The 19944-nt window shown below is 33.5% G+C and overlaps 1 protein-coding gene across 1 annotated transcript; it reads right to left on the minus strand.

Annotated features, from left to right (window-relative positions):
* Positions 1-4722: 4722 nt before the first annotated feature.
* Positions 4723-18875, minus strand: LOC137629117 (uncharacterized). The gene is made up of 6 exons (XM_068360389.1): positions 18786-18875; positions 9908-10080; positions 8646-8837; positions 6660-6950; positions 6000-6100; positions 4723-5243 (listed from the first exon to the last, which is right to left on the minus strand). Exons 2-6 carry the CDS (start codon positions 10070-10072, stop codon positions 5120-5122), a joined length of 873 nt encoding a protein of 290 aa, XP_068216490.1. The 5' UTR covers positions 10073-10080; positions 18786-18875; the 3' UTR covers positions 4723-5119.
* Positions 18876-19944: the final 1069 nt, after the last annotated feature.

Raw genomic sequence — 19944 nt, forward strand, 5'->3', positions numbered from 1 at the left:
CTTAAATATACCAATAGCAATTAATCTAATCTAAATATGTCAAAGTCAAAGACAAAGGGAATCTTAGCCCCAGATGTCTTTACGAGAGAGAGAGAGAGAGAGAGAGAGAGAGAGAGAGAGAGAGAGAGAGAGAGAGAGAGAGAGAGAGAGAGAGAGAGAGAGAGAGACTTTTACATTCTCTAGACTCAGTCTTGAACTCCAGGCTTCTTTTCCAGGGTAATTTTCACTCATGGATGTTATCTTTCGTAAGCATAAAGATACAGCAGTTTATATATGCATCATAATACCATGTATATTTTGATAGTAGATTTTTTTGCATCCTCTTCCTTATGAACCCCAAAAATAATTTTCTAGAATAGATGTTAGACTCATTGTAGGTTACTATTCTTAGTGGAAATATTCGCCTTAGCATTTCACAAAGCTGAATATATCTCAAGATTTGAATCTTAGGTCGTTTATCTAATTGTAAATTGTTGTATCATCCTACTTATTTCGTTTATATGTAACGTTTGATCTTCTTCCTATTATACAATGAAATTATTTTTTTTTTCTAACAAGAAATTATTCTTCATAACACTTTAGATTCTTTAACCTTGTTACAAGTGTCTGGTATAACAGAATAACGTCTAGGAACACCAGTCTAATTTTTTTTCGATTTTAGTGTTAAGACTAGATTCATATTTACACTAAAAACCTCGTCACAAGTGTCTGGTAAAACAGAATAAAGTCTAGCATCAATCGTCTAATAATTGTTAGACAACTTTTCCTTTTAACATTCAGTTATTTATTTCCATTATAATATTTATACTAAACTTATATTTACGCTGAAAAAGTCAAGACAATTTGTTTTCAATAAGATTTCTTATATTCTTCATCATCTTTATCACAATCATATTGAGGATATATTGATATATGACTTTATACAAAATTTCTTGTTTCGCCATTCCCATTATTGTCTATTGGTAATGTTTCTCACGTATAGACACAATTCAGTCATATCGAGGTACTGAATAAAGTTCAAAATACTTACTTCACTTTACTTTAAGGGCTGTTTTTCTGGTCCTATACAACAGGGGAACCCTACTCTCTATAGGACCTCCACAGTCATTTTATCATGTTCGTTCAAAAGAATTCAACATTTCACACTGAATATTGCTCGTTTATTGTCAAATCCACACTATCGAAGCATTTTGAGAACAAGAAAGTCTTCAGTTTCCTCTTGAAAGCCTCAAGGGTCTAGACTCTAGACTCTAGAGCCTACAGTAGACATACATCTACTATGAGATTCAGGGCTTCTGTAACACGGTTTTTTGGACTTTGCTCCTTATCAAAGCATCGGATGTAGCTGAAAGTTGACACATGTATATTTTACAACCACACACAAATTTTTTCAGCATTATCAATAACCTAAACCTGATAGTTTTAATTTTTATAGAGTAAAAATGATCTAGCCGACGCCATGGCCAGTGATAACGAGCCAAGAGTCGAAAACATTCATTACGTAAGCAATGTAAACACCTTTTGACAAAATTTTGTCCCCCCCCCCTCCACCAGACACCCATTCACCTTTTTCCATCTGCTCTGAAACCCATAACAGTCAAGAATGGCTAACAGGATTTGGAATTGCCCCCGTGGTTGCAAAACTGCATTTGTCTTACGACTTGATCTTTATACAGTCAAGAGAAAGCCCGTGGCCATATTTACTATAGCCTGAATAGGTAATTATTCAGTTTCTAGTTTAAATCCAATGTTTATGGTCTGATTTATATTTAGCGTAACATGATTATAATACTTGTAATGTCATTCAGGCTTTTGAACATTTCCATTAACTATTCACTATGCCACCAAGAGAGACAGAAAGAGAGAGATTGTATGTAAACAGTCTTGATATAACTATTCTTGTTAAAATAAGATTTTTGTGTTAAAATATCCATCAGACCAACGGATCATCCGATATAATTTTGTTTCTTCATAGGCCGTACGACCGTGTTGGCTATGTTTTGGGCATGACTGCATTTTGTAAATAAATCAGGAATAGTTTTAGGAGTTTTATTTGTACATCTAATGGGAATTTATAGAAGTAAAGTGAACATAATTAATTTATCCTTTAAAATAATTACATGTAGCAAAACAAATAGTAGTAAAGATGATAATGCAATGAAGGAATGATACCATACTTTATCTTTAGCTTCAACATCGGCAATAACATACCCAGTTGCCATAATTTGTCAGCTTAATGAAATAACCTATCATCTAATGTTAAACTTAATTTCTGAGTAGGCCATGGCTTATTGCACAGTGTAAAAACACTACAAAGACTTTATGAATGGCGGAACGATACATAAATGTGGGTGGGGTATCTGTGCTAGCGTTGTAATACTACTGTAGCAGTAGTGCCACAACAGTAGTATACATGAATTAAACGTTTAGGCCAACTGCTGGGATCCTTGAGGATCATTTAGCACTTCTTACAACTACTCGAGAAATGAGCTTTTATAGCCAGAATTTAAATTTTCTGATCCAACAATGCCCAAGATAGCCTTCAGTGTTATCCTGAATTATAACCAGGCCAAAGTGAGTGGAGCCTCATGAAGTCATCATTCTGACGATAATTATTGGTGAAGGTTTAAAGCCAAAATACAGTACCGTCTATTTAATTTTTTTTTTTACAGTAAATAGTTAGGTAGATAGACAATAAATAAAAATTGCTTGACATGGGATATAGTAGTTATCAAATCAAGCTTGTCTACTACGTTTTTGAAAATTAACAACTATTCCCTACACCTTGTCAATCTGATTGTGACCTATAAAGTAGACTGTAATTTTTTAGGAAACTTGTTTGGAGTTAGACTAATAAGCGAAGTGTTTTTGTATTTATTAACATATTTTATTGGTTTGTTCATTATGACAATTATCAGTGGAGAGGTTTCAGAGTTCATAAAGGTGTACTGCTTTGCTTTTATTTCAACTTTTGTGTCATTGTTGGCAGAGGTATAGCCTTCGTTACGTATAGCCAATCATCGATCGAGAAAGAGGGAAGAAATGCCGTCATAAGTTACGTAACGAGTGCGTTCGAAACCTTTTCTCTGAGTAAAGTCACTTTTACATTATAAGTACCAAATTTATTCAGCCTACGTAATGCAGAATATAGTCAAAATTTATGTGTAGATATAATGTGCATTCTGAAGAAGCGTTATATTTATGAAATTCATAGATAAAAAAATATTGCGAAAAAACCGTGTTACAGAGGCCCTGAATCTCATAGTAGGTTCGAATAATCTGAAACCATCTGTAACTTTTGTCGTGTCAACATGATTTGTTGGCTGCACAGTATGTAGCAACTCTCTTAGATATTCTGATTGATTGATTGATTGATTTGAGGTTTTCTGGCATCCTGATAGATATTTTGAATACTTGACTGGTTATTGTACATATTTTAGTAGGCAACCAGTGTAAATCAATTAGTATAGGAGTCATATTTCTCGAGGTGGGACACCTTTTATCAGTCTTGCTCCTCTGTTTACTATGTTTTGTAATTTCTTAAGTTACACTTAGCTTTCATCTTAAAAACGAAAGAAATAGGATACTAACAAAACTAATAAATAACATTTCTTTTTATTATGGCACTGTAACAAGTTATGAGGACAATTACAAAAACAATTAAACAACAAACAACACAGCAGTCAGTTTATGTCAATATTGTTGAGCTTAAAAAAAGTGTATAAGTCTTACGTCAAAGAATGAATTCCCATTGATACCAGAATACAATCACTACAATATCAAATACAATATTTTGATAACAGGATAACGTAAACATAATTTTTAATTAGGTCTACGAGACATTTTTAATGTTTATTCCCTATCATCAAAAGCAATATGATAATTTCTTCTTTTTACTCCAAATTTGGACTACCTGCAAAAAGTCTAAAACTTCAGGATTTTACTAAAAATTAGTTGCAAAATAGCCTTTAAATGCTGAATTGTTACAAAAATGAAACGCTTATGATATGTATATAAACGTATGTACATATATGTTTTCGGATATGTCAGTGCTATACTAGGTCTCTAATTCACATGTACAGTATATATGTATATATATATATATATATATATATATATATATATATATATATATATATATATATATATGATATATATATATATATATATATATATATATATATATATATATATATATATATATATATATATATATATATATATATATATATATATATATATATATATATATAAAGAGAAAAGCCACACATACACTTATTCATTAGCTGAGATCTTTGAGTTGAAATGTCGGTCCAATTGGCTCCAACAAACGGGAAAATTCCAAGTGAAAGAGTCTTGAGTCAGTCTCGAAAAACAAAATCATCTTAAGTCAAGTCATAGTGAGATGATGAGATAATTGATATTGTAAACAGGAGGTAAATGAATATTGCAAATAAATAAGATGATCATAAGTTAAATAATCAAATAAATAAGTTAGGGATTCTTGTAGTGAAGAATCTCTCCATGTTTGTAAGGTTCCATACCTAAATGATATCATATCCTAGTTGATATTAGCATTGAGCTAATTACTTTATCCATAATTGGTTATGGTGGAGGGCAATTATGGTATAGAATGGCGAGGAGCTAGCAGCCATGTCTTAATATAATTATAAAAAACTATAAAAATAAAATGTTTTTTTTAGTGTTTGAAACAAGAGCAATATTTGAGCCTTTGAAAGAGAGGTGATTTTTCAATTGATTTATTTTCTTAATTAATATCTGAATGATTAGTGACGAGGTACTTATGATTATGATTATTCATCTCGTCGCTTATAATTAACGCATTTCGTTAATTGGTATACTTTAGAGGCACAGTTTACTTTGAATTACACTAAGAAGCTTTGAAAAAATTAATCTTTAGTGGTCTGAAATTCACGTTTTCCGTTAATTAATACACTTTGAATGTTCAATTTACTTTGAATTATTCTACGAAACTTCACAAAATTGGGTGTAATCCAAAACCACAAATCAATGTCAATCCACATGAAAAAATCCATCACGTGGCTCACTATTCAAAGCATCTCACTCCAACCATCATGTTCAACCTATTTCCAACCTATCAAAGCTCATTTCCATCGACGTAACCACATCTGTAAACCTTGCAGTTGGATTTCTTCAGAGCCGAGTCCTTGAAAATCTTGATTTTATTTTGGTACACTAAAGGCGCGAAGACTTCCATCACTCTGTAAGGTAGAAGATAAATAACGATGTTAGAAAAGTAAACAGTGGGATATATAGCTATGCGATTTTGTCACGCTCTTGCTAATGATATTAGAATACTGTCTGTGATTATATCTGTGTCTCCGTCTATCTGTCTCTTACTCTTACGTTCTCGATAAGGATATTAGAATTCTGTCTGTGTTTCTGTCTGTTTTTGTGTCTCTCTGTCCCTTCCCCTCACTCTCTTGCTAATGGTATTAGAATTCTGTCTTTATGTCTGTGTTTCCTTACCCTTACGCTGTTGCTAATGATATTGTAATTCTGTTTGTGTTTCTGTCTGTGTTTTTGTCTCTCTGTCTCTTACTCTTACTCTCACGCTCTTGCAAATGATATTAGAATACTGTCTGTGTTTCTGTCTGTATCTCTGTCTCTTACCCTTATGCTCTTGCTAAAGATATTAGAATTCTGTCTGTGCTTCTGTCTGTGGTTTTGTCTGTCTCTTACCCTCACGATCTTGCTAATGATAATAAAATTCTGCTTGTGTTTCTGTCTGTGGTTTTGTCTGTCTCTTACCCTCACGATCTTGCTAATGATATTAGAATTCTGCCTGTGTTTCTGTCTGTCTGTCTCTTACCCTTATGCTCTTGCTAAAGATATTAGAATTCTGTCTGTGCTTCTGCCTGTCTCTCTGTCTCTTACCCTCACAATCTTGCTAATGATATTAGAATATGTCTGTGTTTCTGTCTGTGTTTCTGTCTCTCTGTCTCTCTATCTCTTACCCAAGCATCATGTCGTATCCTTCGGCGTATTTGCCCGTCTCGCAGACCAGTCTGGCTGAGCATTCGTCTGTCTCAATTGCGTCTGACACAACAGTTGTCAGCTGAAAATGTTTGTAATGATTTAATTATGTCATTGATTGGGACAGACATTCTCCTATTTAGATTTTATATATATATATATATATATATATATGTATGTATATATACATATGTATATATATACATATATGTATATATCTATATATATATATATATATATATATATTCTCATGTATTTTATCCATTATGCCATATAATTCTAGGTGAATTTGTAAATAAAAACATCATGGACTACACTTGTATATATCAATGTATTACTCTTTTATTTCAAATAATAATAATAATAATAATAATAATAATAATAATAATAATAATAATAATAAAAATAATAATAATAATAATAATAATATCTTCAAAGTTAGCCGCGAACTTTATCTCATAAAGGCAATTTAGTAACGTTTTCATGTAACGATAAAAGTCTAAAAAGAATATGTATAGAAGATATCAAAGACTGAACTAAAAAAATAAATATAAAACAGCTCGAAATATTTTTTTTTTTCTAAAATCAAAAGACAAACAGCTCGAAATCAAGGAAATTAAATAAAAACTTAAAAGACTTACCTTGCCGATAACTCCCCAAGGAACATAATCCGTCAAGGTATAATTCTCATCTTTATTACTCTTGCCGAAAATATTAGGTTTATCAAGACCCAATAAATCAGGTTTATCTAAGCCGATGAGCTCGGGTTTAACTAAACCCAAGTTAGCCAGGTTGGCTAAATCGAATCCAGGTAGCGCCGGGAGGGCTGGAATCTGAATAGGAGGCAGCTCGATTTTTGGAATGAGTCCGATGGCTTCGGCTGCTAGGATTCCTACGAAGATGTCGATCAAGATGAGTGGAGCCAGTAATGCCTGTTGGGGGGAGAGGAGAGAGAGAATTGTCAGGTGGTTGACATTGTTTAAAGAGAGAGTTGTTCGCTATGGGGTCTTGGTAAACAGAAAGGCGCTGTAAGGCTGTTTATAAAGTAAACAGAACAAGGAGTTGGTGGGTGGGACACGGGTTGTTTGGGTAGGTATGTAGGCTGGGAAGAAGAATTAAGAGAGAGAGAGAGAGAGAGAGAGAGAGAGAGAGAGAGAGAGTGGTTGTTTACACAGTAAACAGAGAAAGAAAAAGTTGGTAGGTCGGCTACTGTATGTCGGGGTAGGTGTGTAAGCTGAGAGAGAGAGAGAGAGAGAGAGAGAGAGAGAGAGAGAGAATTTATATATTCATAAGAGAAAAACTGTATTACACGAATTAGAAACAGCAAGACGTATCGAATGATTTTTCAATTTAGTAATAAAAGAATAATTCTGCTTTCACAATTCAATTGAATAAAGGTGAATAGTGTCTCAACCTCGTCTGGTATATCCTTGTGCCTCATATAATCATGAATAAAATGCAGCTTACAAAAACTATTTGTGAATTTACAAAAAAAAAAAAAAAATAAAAAAAAATAAAAAAAAATAAAAGAATTCTTTGTCAGCTTTACTCTGGCTTAATTTCTTGACTTGAAAACAGCCATAAAATTACATCAATATTGAAGAATGTTACATCTAAGGTTATTCAAATTGAATCTTATTTTTAAATACAGTTTAAACACCTAATTTTTCTGTTTTTTTTTTTTTGTCTAATAATTTTTTACTTCTCTACCTACAGTTCACAAAATCTACTGCATCATCTGGTCTGAGTCTACTCCAAATGTCTTATCAAGAGAACAACGGCCCCTTAATGGACACTATGCAAGTTTGGATTAAGACCTTTTGTTTACTTATGGAGGTATGTATGCTTAAAACCAGCTATTTACATTTTATTGCAAATTATTTATAATTTTATGAAAAACTTCAGGCATTTTCCAAAAGAATGAGACCAACCTGGCCTCTCTATGACGTAAATTAAGGCTATTAGAGCAATTTAAAAAAAATATATATTGCAATATGTGCTTGAAAAAGAAAACGCCTGGGGGTTAAGGGTTGGAAAGTTCCAAATACCTTGGTGGTAAAAGGGTTAATGCAAATTTTGTCTTAATTATTTTTAGTTAAATCGTCAGAAAAGCGAGAAAGGTGCCCGTAAATGTTTAGCATAAAATCTTGTCTCATGTACAGGGAAAATTACCAATTCAATTGGTAAATGCAATAGTTTCATTATTCACAGAATTTATAGAAGATTTCATTTAGCAACAAAGCGAGACTATGAATTATTATTACTTCAATATTGCATCCAATAGATTTCCAGTTATCGACAATAATAAATATAGATAATGAGCGAAAGACAGTAATTAAGAAGACAATAATAAATGGATAAAATGGCATAGTATCGAGAAATCATTCTGATTCCAGCTAGACTTAAAGAGGGAGAATTATATATTAGGGAAACATCAGAAGCTACGTAGACAATAATAGATAGATATTAAAGACAGAAGTTACTAGAAACCAATAGACAGCAGCAAAGGCGTAGTATCAAGAAAGCAATCTGACTCCAGCTAGACTAAAAGAGGGAGAGAATTATCTACAATAAAACTATCAGAAATAAAAAATGGAAAAATTATAGAGGTGAAATTCTGTACTTACTTTACCGCCAAAACAGCCCTTATCGTCTTCATATCCTCCGTATTTGTAACTGCCTTCCTCTTCGACAGGATGGTAGTAATAGTAGTATCCATTATCACCCTGGGGTGGAGGAGCTGCGTAGCTATCTACGTGAGGGGCGGCGTAGCTGTCTGACACGGGGGCGGCATAGCTGTCTAAGGGAAGTCCTGCTTCCTGCGTCAGGAATGAATAGATCAGGAGTTAATTCATGTCAGATATTACATGAGACAGGCATTGAATGTATTGATAGTTGCATAATTCAATACCGTGTTAACAATTTGCTGTAAAAAACTATAAAAATCCTGTAACAAATGTTGTCAGGAATTCACCGCTTTAAAATGGATATATTGACGTAAAGGAGTGATATTACGGTCAACATCCCGTAAAAGATAATAACATAATAGAGTAAAATTACGGTCTCCTGTATTTTCTGAAATACGGCTGAGAACACTATATTTATACGGAGAATTTCCGATTAAAATTACGTTATTTTTTAACAGTGTACGTATTAGTTATACGTTTTTTCATATTTCCTTGTCAGGAATTCTATGCGTTTATCAGTGATTATTTTAAAGATTAGGTTCTTAACTTTTAAATATGTCTTTATCTGGGATTGAGAAGTTCCAATAGGCCTACTTTAAGTTGAGAGTTACTAAAATCTATATTAAAATTTTCCACAACAGCATATCTACCAATCGTCAAAGAAAATTGTGCGAGTATTATATTTCCTCCTAAGTATTTTCAAGCTCGTTTCAAATCAAGCTTCATTTTAGGCTTAGGAATTCATTACTTGCTTCTGTTTTCCAAGAGCATTTCCTTCTATAGGAGGTAGGCCCAATCTTAAAGCCCATTCTTTTCCCTTCCACTTCCCCTTTCGTGTTTTCTATAGGCCTTGGCAGGTCTGATCTGCCAATCCCATTGGTATTGATATTATAAAGACAGTTTATAGACCTAGTCCTTAGAAGGATATATTTGCTCTACTGTGCAAAAATTATTTGTCATAATTTGTCTTAGCAGAAATGTAATTGTCTCCTGAATTATTGAGAATGTAAATCTTTGCTATGTACAATTTTTTTTCTAAAGGAAGAACAGTTTCTTCTGTAACGACATAATAAAAAAAAATAAGCAAAGAAACCCCACTTAATAAATCATCACCCTTAATACCACAAAATGAAATATACCATTGAAGAAAATTAGAAAAAAATATACTTAACAAAATTAAAAAACACGAAATGTATTCTTACCGGTCCTTTGAAGTCTCTCTTCATGAAAACCTTCGAGTTATCCTGAGGGTGGGGGTGAAGGGGTTTCTTGGGTGAAGAAGAAGTTGACTCTGCAGACGAAGAAGGAGGTGTGGCCACAGAGAGGCCCAGACACACCAGTAATACGATATAAGCCCGCGGTCTCATTTTGCTCCCTGGGAAACGAGAGATGAAAAGAACTGGTTTAGTTGATGGGAAAAAATAAAAGATATTTTAGTAGGATATTTTCGTACATTCGCGCATGCGCGCTCACATAAAGGACGAATTAATACAGGATTAGCGTCGTTAATTTCCTAAATATTTATAAAGTCTATGTGCTCTTTTTGCTTATCCAAAGATTATTCTAACGTATTTGTTTTAGCAATATTATTCATGAAGCTGTTAGGAGAATCTAATAAATGACTGATTAAAATACGGTTAGCATGGTTAATTTCTTAACTATTTAGAGGGCATACCTCGTTTGAGTGCTCATCCAAAGATTATTTTTATTACTTTTTTTTTAACATTTTAGCAACAATAATCATGAAACTGTTGGAAGAATATATTTAATAAACGTTTGCGTAATTTTTCATATGTTGGCAAGAAAAAAAATATATAAATCTATACACTAAAATATACGCAGTGGCTACATATTGTCCTTCGTATACCGTCTTCAACTATTTTCAATTGAGTTCCATTATATGTTGATATGTTGTCTCATCATATACTATACTGCAGTATCTCATAACTTGCTAAAACGGGCAAAGTTCTTTTTAAAAAAAAAAAAAAAAAAAAAAAAAAAAAAAAAAAAAAAAAAAAAAAAAACTAGGGTATTTGTTATCAATTCTGGTTTTTGAAAAAGTTAACAAATATTGCTCTATCTTCTCTTTAATCTCATTCGTCTATTAATTAAGCAATTTAAGCAACCTACGCTAAAAAGAAATCATTCCATGAAACAATTGTCACAAAACGAATACAAGCAATTAAAAAAAAAAATTAAGTAAAAATCCAAATAAAGTAGCATATCTTCATAAACTTATGAAACTAATCAATAAGATGGACTTATTTTATTCATTTAATGTGTCCGAATTAAGCAGCGTCTCTTAACACAGAATTCCGAAGACTTTATTGTTCATTCTGTTAAGTGGGATATTACGAAAGACTTAGCTGTCCCGACCTCTTCCCACTGACCCACTTCTTTAGGAGCTTCCTTATTAGACGGAGAGGAATGAACGGGCATGTTTATGTGGGTGAACATGGGCCTAAGGCATCAACAGACAAAACTAGCGGTAAGAACATAGAAATTAATTTGCATAAGCCTGAGGCTGCTGGCGTTGTGCAAGTGTAAATAGAGCTTAGGCATCGCCTGTTAAGATATTAAAAAGCAAAGATATTTTTAAATCCTGTTTACTCAGAGATGCTAAACATTTAATGCACTTGATTTGCATAGCGAGAAACTGAGAAGCAAAAATAATTTCAAAATCATAAATCATATTTGCGTTGTAACTTACTGTTAAAAAACCGCAGTTTTAATCGGAAATTCTCCGTAAAAATAGACTGTTATCACCCGTATTTCAGTAAAATACAGGCGACCGTAATTTTACCGTACTTCGCTATTATATTTTACGGGTTGTTGACCATAATATCATTCCTTTACATCAATATATCCGTTTTTAAAACGGCAAATATCCTGCAAGATTTATTCCAAGATTTTTACCATTTTTTACTGCAAATTCTTAACAGTGTAGCTCAGAAAGGATGACCATTTAATGATATTTTACATCTTTACTGGCATACCCGATGCGTTTCACACTGACCGGAAGAACGCACGGATCCACAAGTAACGGTTCCAGTGTATGGGAGAAACACCTCTTTATGCTGGTGAACGCGCCAGAACTTCCTTGAACGCGACCCTTAAGAAACCCGATGGGTGGAAGGCCTCAGTATTTATGCAGTGGAAAGGTCGAGGTTAATGCCCAGGGAAAGAATATACCCGTAGAATTACCTCTAGAGTGGTTCCGCCTATCGGAGTCTGGAGGTATTAACTCAAAGAGCCTTTTCTCTTTTCTTTGTCGGATGCTGTTATCTATGTTAGTTATAGGGAGAAAACGGATAAGCTCTGAGAGAGAGAGAGAGAGAGAGAGAGAGAGAGAGAGAGACTTAAATGTGACAACAATACTTCGCATTACCACGGTACGAATTAGTTCCAAGAGAGAGAGAGAGAGAGAGAGAGAGAGAGAGAGAGACTGGCATTAAGGAGACAACAGTACTTCCCATTACCACTGTATGAATTAGCTCAGAGAGAGAGAGAGAGAGAGAGAGAGAGAGAGAGTTTTTGATGAGACTACAGTACTTCACATTACCACTTTTGAATTAACTCAGAGAGAGAGAGAGAGAGAGAGAGAGAGAGAGACTACAGTACTTCGCAGTACCACTGTTGAATTACCATGATAATACCCTTTTAACAGCTTTCACAAGTCGAGCGTATAAGCGTGAACATCCTGTAGCCAACTATCAATCAAGATATACAGAGGGTAGTGTGATCAAGAAACTTTTTTATTATTATTCTATAGATGTTCTTCCGTTCTGTTTATTCTGTTTGTTCTTGAGATAGTTCCATCTTTGTATTTATTATATTTAAGAAGAAAGCTTTGTTCCAACAAGGTTCATCGTTGGTATAAGGGTTATTTTATTTCATCAACAAATGGAGCAATAGAAATAAAACGAAGAAGGTTATATAGCTCTATCTTCAGTAATCTTTTACCGCTTTATACTGTTTTAGTTTACCACCTCTCTCTCTCTCTCTCTCTCTCTCTCTCTCTCTCATTATGGTAGCAAGGTTTCACCGTGCTATCATTTCATGAAATCATGGTTTTCTGTATTTCTTAACCTATATAACCATTCTCTCTTGAAGAGGCGGGAATATCTTCTATCGCCTCTCGCCTTTCTTCCTTTATTTTTTTTTTATAGTTTTTAAAGCTTGAAAGAAGACGTAAAGTCCCTCTTTCCATTAGCATATGAAGTGATGAGTTCCGTAAGTTATAATCATCGTAGTAGTTGATTCACATTTCACTAGGACACATAAAGGTTTAAAGGCCGCCATGAATGGTAGAAGCAAGGGACAGTGACATTGCCCTATCAAGTAGGAGAATGCCTTAGAGGTTGACTATATATACATATGATCAGCGCCTAAGTCCCCTCTTCACCCAAGGTAGGACCAAGGACTCAGCAGATAGACTTATAGGCTCCCCCAAACACCACATCCCTAGTTCACAAGGATGGTGAGGTTGCAGCAACCAAAGGAAGTAAAGAGTTTGAGCTGGACTCGAAACAAATTTTGGCGTTCACTAGTCAGGGACGTTACCACATTGGCCACCATAACAGGACACCTTTTCTACATTCCCATCGTTGCGTTTAACCGAAGCTGTCGTGTGCAAATCCAGTATTCCAGTATTCATGGAAGTACCGCAAGTGAATATCCTTATAAGGGTACTAAAGACTCGCTAACCAATCTCGCTAATAGCCTAAAGAAACCAGAAACTTTTCCTCTGCTGAGAGAGAGAGAGAGAGAGAGAGAGAGAGAGAGAGAGAGACCTTTTTTCTAGAGTATGTTATAAAGAGATAGTGAAATTGTAAGAGTAAAAATAAAATATTAAGCTTTTCCATCATTGAATAATTTTGAAAGAAGACAATTGCATCTCAAAGTGTATCGTAGACATGAAATAAATCTTAATTCCCTCTAAAACATCAAAGGTCAACAGATAGATTCTGTTAAATTCATTTTTAGCTTTTAGTTTTTGTAACGGTAATCTGCATTGCGTTCGAGTCAAGAAGTCAGTCCTTTTTCTTGATAAATATACTACTTTTTATATGGGTTATAACAGTACTGTGTATTGCGTCCAGAATAAATGAACTTATTTTCCTATACCATTGTTAAATATTATACTGTTAAACGTTACCTCTTGCAAATTAATATGTTAATTATCAATTTGCCTAGTTTTGCCTCCATTACAGTTGAAGATCTAACTTTTAGTTACGAACCTCTGTGCAGGCTTTGATTGAAAATCCCTTTTTGTCTGTATATAAATTAGTTTTTTTTTTTTTTTTTTGTGTGTGTGTTTTGTATCAGTACTGTAAATTGCATCTAGAATATTTTAACTTATTTTTCCAGTCCGTTTAATACTCCAATGTTTATAGGTATATCTTAAAAATTAATATGATGATTATCGCTTTGCTTAGTTCTGGCTACCACACATAAACAGTCTACAGTTGGAGAACTGTATAAGAAAGCACCATTAGAGAAACGAAGAAATATCATTATTATTATTACTTGCTAAGCTACAACCCTAGCTGGAAAAACAGAATGCTGTAAGCCCAGGGGTCCCAGCAGGGAAAATAGCCCAGTGAGGAAAGGAAATAAGGAAAAATAAAATATTTTAAGAACAGTAACATAAAAGTATATATATTTCCTATATAAACTATAAAAACTTTAACAAAAAAAAGAGGAAGAACCTTGCATTATTCAGCTGCTTTCGACATTTCCTTAATCCAAACCTTTTCTGACCGGATAATGTAACTGTCTCTGTTTTTATTTTTTCTTCTTTTCTGTATTTTCGTCTTTGATGTATTTGTCGATCAGAGAGACTTTCTTTAAGAGGGCGTTGGCAAGAACATTCTTTCGAATAATGTTGAAGTTACACCCGAGACTGGGTTACGATTTTGTTGTTCTTGGTCACACCTCTGAGAAAATTGTCACTCAAAAGAGTGATTGTTTGTTTTTCATCTTAGCATTTACTTCTTGAATTTTGTATATATTCGTTTTATTGAATAGATTTCCATTTTCACACTTTACTTGTTTTAGGTTTTGATGAGCTCTAATAGATTTTTTTTTGAACTACCAGAGAGTATTTTCTCTCTGATTGGCTCATTTAGATAAAAAAAAATTATTAGATTCTAAATTCTGTCGGCTATCAAAACCGTATGATTTCTACTGATGATTCTCTTTAATGTATTCTAGAAACGAACTTATCTTATTTCGTTCATAACAAGATCTTAAATATACACTACAAACGAATTCATATACCGCTATGAATAAAAAGTTAACCCGTCACAAAAAAATTAATTTGAAAAAAGACCAGATTCAAAATTTCATCAAATTACAACTAATTTTCCTTTATATCTTTTATTTTTTCTTACTTATCCCAATAACGAATTTCACTCAGTCCGTTATGAACAAGATCTTTAACATACAAACGAATTCCCATACAGCTCTGACTTTTTTTTTTCTGTTTTCTTTTTTTTTAAACAAACATGTCCTGAGGTCCGGTTTGTCTTTTCCTTCTTCCCATTCACCTCCAGAACCGACTTGACCTGCCGTAAGGCGGGTTTACACATTCGAACAGTGTTTGAAGTGATATTCGAACATGTGAACGAGGTATTTGGTTATCGAACACGTTCGTCGAACGGTTTGAAGAAAGTCTGTTCTCGCCTGACTTTTGTGGGTAAGACTTCATTGTACACAAACCTTATGCATTTATGTCTGATTCCACTTCTTCGACAAGCGGGTTCCACAAACCCTGGTGGCCTGGTGGTAGCGTCCTTGCCTGGTGATTACCAAATTGGGGTTTGAGTCCCGTTCAAACTCATTAGTTCCTTTGGTTGCTGTAACTTCGCCATTCTTGTGAGCTAAAGAGGGGGGAGGGTTTGGGTCAGCCTATAGGTCTATCTGCTGAGTCATCAGCAGCCATTGCCTGGCACTGCTTGGGTGGAGAGGGGTTGGGCGCTGATCACATGTAAATATGGTCAGTCTCTAGGGCATTGTCCTGCTTGATAGGGCAATGTTCCTGTCCGTTGCCTCTGCAATTCATGAACAGCTTTTAAACCTTTAAACTGGTAAATCCCGCTTTACGTAACTCGGCGCTGCTATGCCATAGAGAGTAGACAGACAGTGGAATCATATTACGTCACCCCTTGATGTTCAGAAAAATGTGACCCCCTGCTGACCTCCCTCGACCTTCCCTCGAGTCTTGTAGGGAATCTTAACGGTATAGACTATGGACGAAACTCCATATCTGTAGTATGTTTGATAACTGGTATGTAAGTGGAGATAGGATGTTACTTAGCCTATCATGGCGCTGGAAAAATTATTGAAATAATTTTCTTTTTGTGTGTGTGTCTTAGAAAAAAGCATATTGTTTTTGTGTTTAAGTTGAATTTTGTTATTGCTGTTACTAAGATAAATCTTAATTTTTTTTTTTTTTTTTTTTTTGTATTAGGAAAGGGTATGCTGTTTCTTTGTGTATGTTGAATTTTGTTTTTGGTGTTGTGCGAGAGAGAGAGAGAGAGAGAGAGAGAGAGAGAGATATAGAGAGAGAGAGAGAGAGAGAGAGAGAGAGAGAGAGAGAGAGAACCTATACTACGGATGGAAAAAGGATTAAAGTTTTTTTTTGTCTTAGAAAAAAGTATATTGTTTCTGTGTGTACAGTATGTTGAATTTTGTTATTGGTGTTGTGAGAGAGAGAGAGAGAGAGAGAGAGAGAGAGAGAGAGAGAGAGAAGATGGCAAAATGATTAAAAGATTTTTTTTTCGTTGAGTAAGAGTGTATTGTTTCTCTGTACTTGTTGAATATTATTGGCATTGAAAGAGAGAGAGAGAGAGAGAGAGAGAGAGAGAGAGAGAGAGAGAGAATATAAATGTCTTATAATGGTCTTTTGCAATGTTAATTCAGGTTTTCAGTATATATTTATAACTCAAAAAAAAAAACTTTCAATTTAAGTTCATTACATGCTCTACCCTAAATGAACCCGGTTTATTATAGTTACGCATTTGAAAATAGAATACTTTAACGGTAATCGTTGTATGTCTTGTTGGTAATCGTGAGTAATCTTATTTTTTTTTTTCATTTCAATATAAAACTTCATCTTAACATGGTTTAGATCCAAGGAAATAAAAGAGTCAATGCCTACTGCCACAATCGTATTTTAACCACTAAATCAATGGTGAACCAGAAAAAATTTCTTAAACGTATGAGTAAATATTTTTTTCTTATTGTTAAAGCTAAAAAAAATCGTTATACGTTAGGGGCAATGTTTGCGCTTATTGATAGAATTAAAAAATTTTTATACGTAGAGGAAAATGTTTGAGCTTAATGTTAAAACTAAAATTAAAAACATTTTTCATACGTAAGGGGCAATGTTTGCGCTTATCAATAAATCTAAAATATTTATTATACGTACAGGGAAAGGTTTCAGGTTATTGTTAAAGCTAAAAAAAAAAAAATTATACGTAAGGGGCAATGTTTGCGCTTTCTGGTAGGGATAAAAACAGAAACATTTGTTATAAATAAAATAAAATATTTGCCTTTTTTGCTAGTGATAAAAATCAGAAAAGTTTCTTATAAACAAAATAAAATACTTAGCTTTCTTGTTAGGGATAAAAGCAGAAACATTTCTTATACGTAATGGATAATGTTTGCAATTTTGGTCAGGACTAAAATACAGATATATATATTTTGATAACATCCATTAAGAATTTAGCTCGAAGATGATTCCTCTCGTTGATTTTATTTGAAACTAGGAACGAAAAAATAATAATACTAAAGGCTTTAGTTCATATTATCATAGGAAAATTAAGTTAACTAGAATTGGATAATGACGTTTTGGCACTAACGAAAATATACGTAAATTTCATGTACATTTGCTATAGACTCATTTTGCCCCATTTTTTCTACAATGTACTGTTGTATCACACAATTTCATGAAATAATAGCATTCAAAAAAATTAAGTTTTCTTTTCTGTTGAATGTCTCTACAATGAGTTTTAATCGATAAGTTTTTGTAGTGAAGTTCCATAAAGATGTTTAGATTGATTGATTTACGGTTTTTTGGCATCCTGACATATAAGGTCATTGACACTGAAATAATAAACGCAATAAACTCCAGTATCCATTTAAGGTTTAATTAAAAAAGACTTTAATGAATGCAATAAACTTCAGTATCCACTTGAAGTTTAACTTGAAAAAATAGAACGTACGTTTAAAATGATAAATAAAACGCTGATGGATGCAATAACCGCCACTATCCATTTAAGGTTTATCTTAAAAAGAAAAAAAAAACTTCAATGAACGCAATAAACTCCAGTATCCACTTAAGGTTCAACTTGATAAAATAAAACGCCAATTAACGCACTAAACTCTAGTATCCACTTAAGGTTTATCTTAAAAGAAAAACGTTAATGAACGCAATAAACTCAAGTATCCATTGAAGGTTTATCTTTAAGAAAAACAACGTCAATGAACGTGATAAATTCAAGTATCCACTAAAGGTTTAACTTTAAAAAATCGAACGCAGTAAACCCCAGTATCATCTTAAGGCTCAACTTAAAAAAAAAAAAAAAAAAAAAAAAAAAAAAAAAAAAAAAAAAACGAAGGACAATGAACGTAATGAACCCCAGTATTCAATTAAAGTTTAAATCAATAAAGAAAACCAAACGCAATAAACTCAATTATCCACTCAAGGTTTAACTTTAGAAAATAGAACGCAATAAACTCTAGCATCATCTTAAGGTTTAACTTAAAAAACGAACGATAATGAACGCAAATAACTCCAGTATCCAATTAAAGTTTAAATCTAAAAAAAACGAACGCAATAAACTCAAGTATCCACTCAAGGTTTAACTTTAGAAAACAGAATGCAATGAACTCGAGCACCATCTTAATCTTTAACTTAAAAAACAAACGATAATGAACGCAATGAACTCCAGTATCATATTAAAGTTCAAATCTTAAAAAAAAAACTCAATAAACTCAAGTATCGACTCAAGGTTCAACTTGAAAAAAAATTGTCTCTACAGACACTCACTCTCAAACTCGAGCCTTCCCTACCTTCTTCCTCCTTGAGCTCTCAAGTAGTGCTACAAACGAAATGAAAAGAAGTCCTCCTCGGGAGATCCAGACACTGAGTGATATTCTCTCTCAACTATTCAGTGGGAAGGGCATCGCGGGGTTTTTATAGGCGGGCTTCCTTGAGAGAGAGAGAGAGAGAGAGAGAGAGAGAGAGAGAGAGAGAGAGAGAGAGAGAGAGATAGGGGACACCCACCAACCCTGCTAACCCCTTTTTTTTCTAGGCTGACTGGGTCAAGCTATGGACGAGGCTTCTTCATATTTGTCTTCCTTCCTTCTTCTTCTTCTTCTTCTTCTTCTTCTTCTTCTTCTTCTTCTTCTTCTTCTTCTACGGGAAGGTGAAGTGCTAAAGAATTCCAGTTCCCTTCTTGGAGCCTTTTAGGGGGAAAGTTCCTATTAAAGGAAGATTATAGCTGGCATGGGCTGGGGATAAGAGATGGCTATAGCAAGGAAGCCAGACCCACTGGGACATAGGAATGTAAATGTGTGCCATAGTTGAAGAAGAAAGTCGGGATAAAGAGGTTACAAAAAAAAAAAAAAAAAAAAAAGAGGAGTGAACAAAATCATGATCAGGTTACAGTGAAGAAGCCAAAAATGTGTCAGGAAGTTAAGGATTTACCAAAAGATATTTACTGTGAAGTTTTAAAACAGGATAATCAGGTTTTATTTGGAATGCTATTTAATATGACTATGAGGGAGATGGAAAAATATTAAATCTTAATTCAACGGTATTTTACGATGGAATATGTTTCGAGAAAAATGAAATAAGGACAAAATTGTGTTTAAAATTTTATGAGGTTCGTTCTATTAAGTAATCGTCCATTGAAGGGACCTTATATTGATGAAAAATATAAATAATACTCTTCATTCTGATATAGCTTAAAAAAGTACATTTAATTATGTACAAATAAATAAAAAGATTCATACTCGATTAATGATAATTTTATCTGAAATAAAGAAAGAAAAATGCAGCTTTAAGGTTGAAATGTCTATCAAAGGAACAAGGTTGAATTGATAAATCAGCCTTTATTGAAATAACAAAACTCTGATTAAACTTTTCCCATATACAGAAACAAGATATAATGAAGCATCAACTTATATAATGAGACAGCGTTTTTAAAGCCAGGATATTTCATTCTAT

Source organism: Palaemon carinicauda, chromosome 37 (assembly GCF_036898095.1).
Source record: "Palaemon carinicauda isolate YSFRI2023 chromosome 37, ASM3689809v2, whole genome shotgun sequence".
NCBI classification, from domain to species: Eukaryota; Metazoa; Arthropoda; class Malacostraca; order Decapoda; family Palaemonidae; genus Palaemon; species Palaemon carinicauda.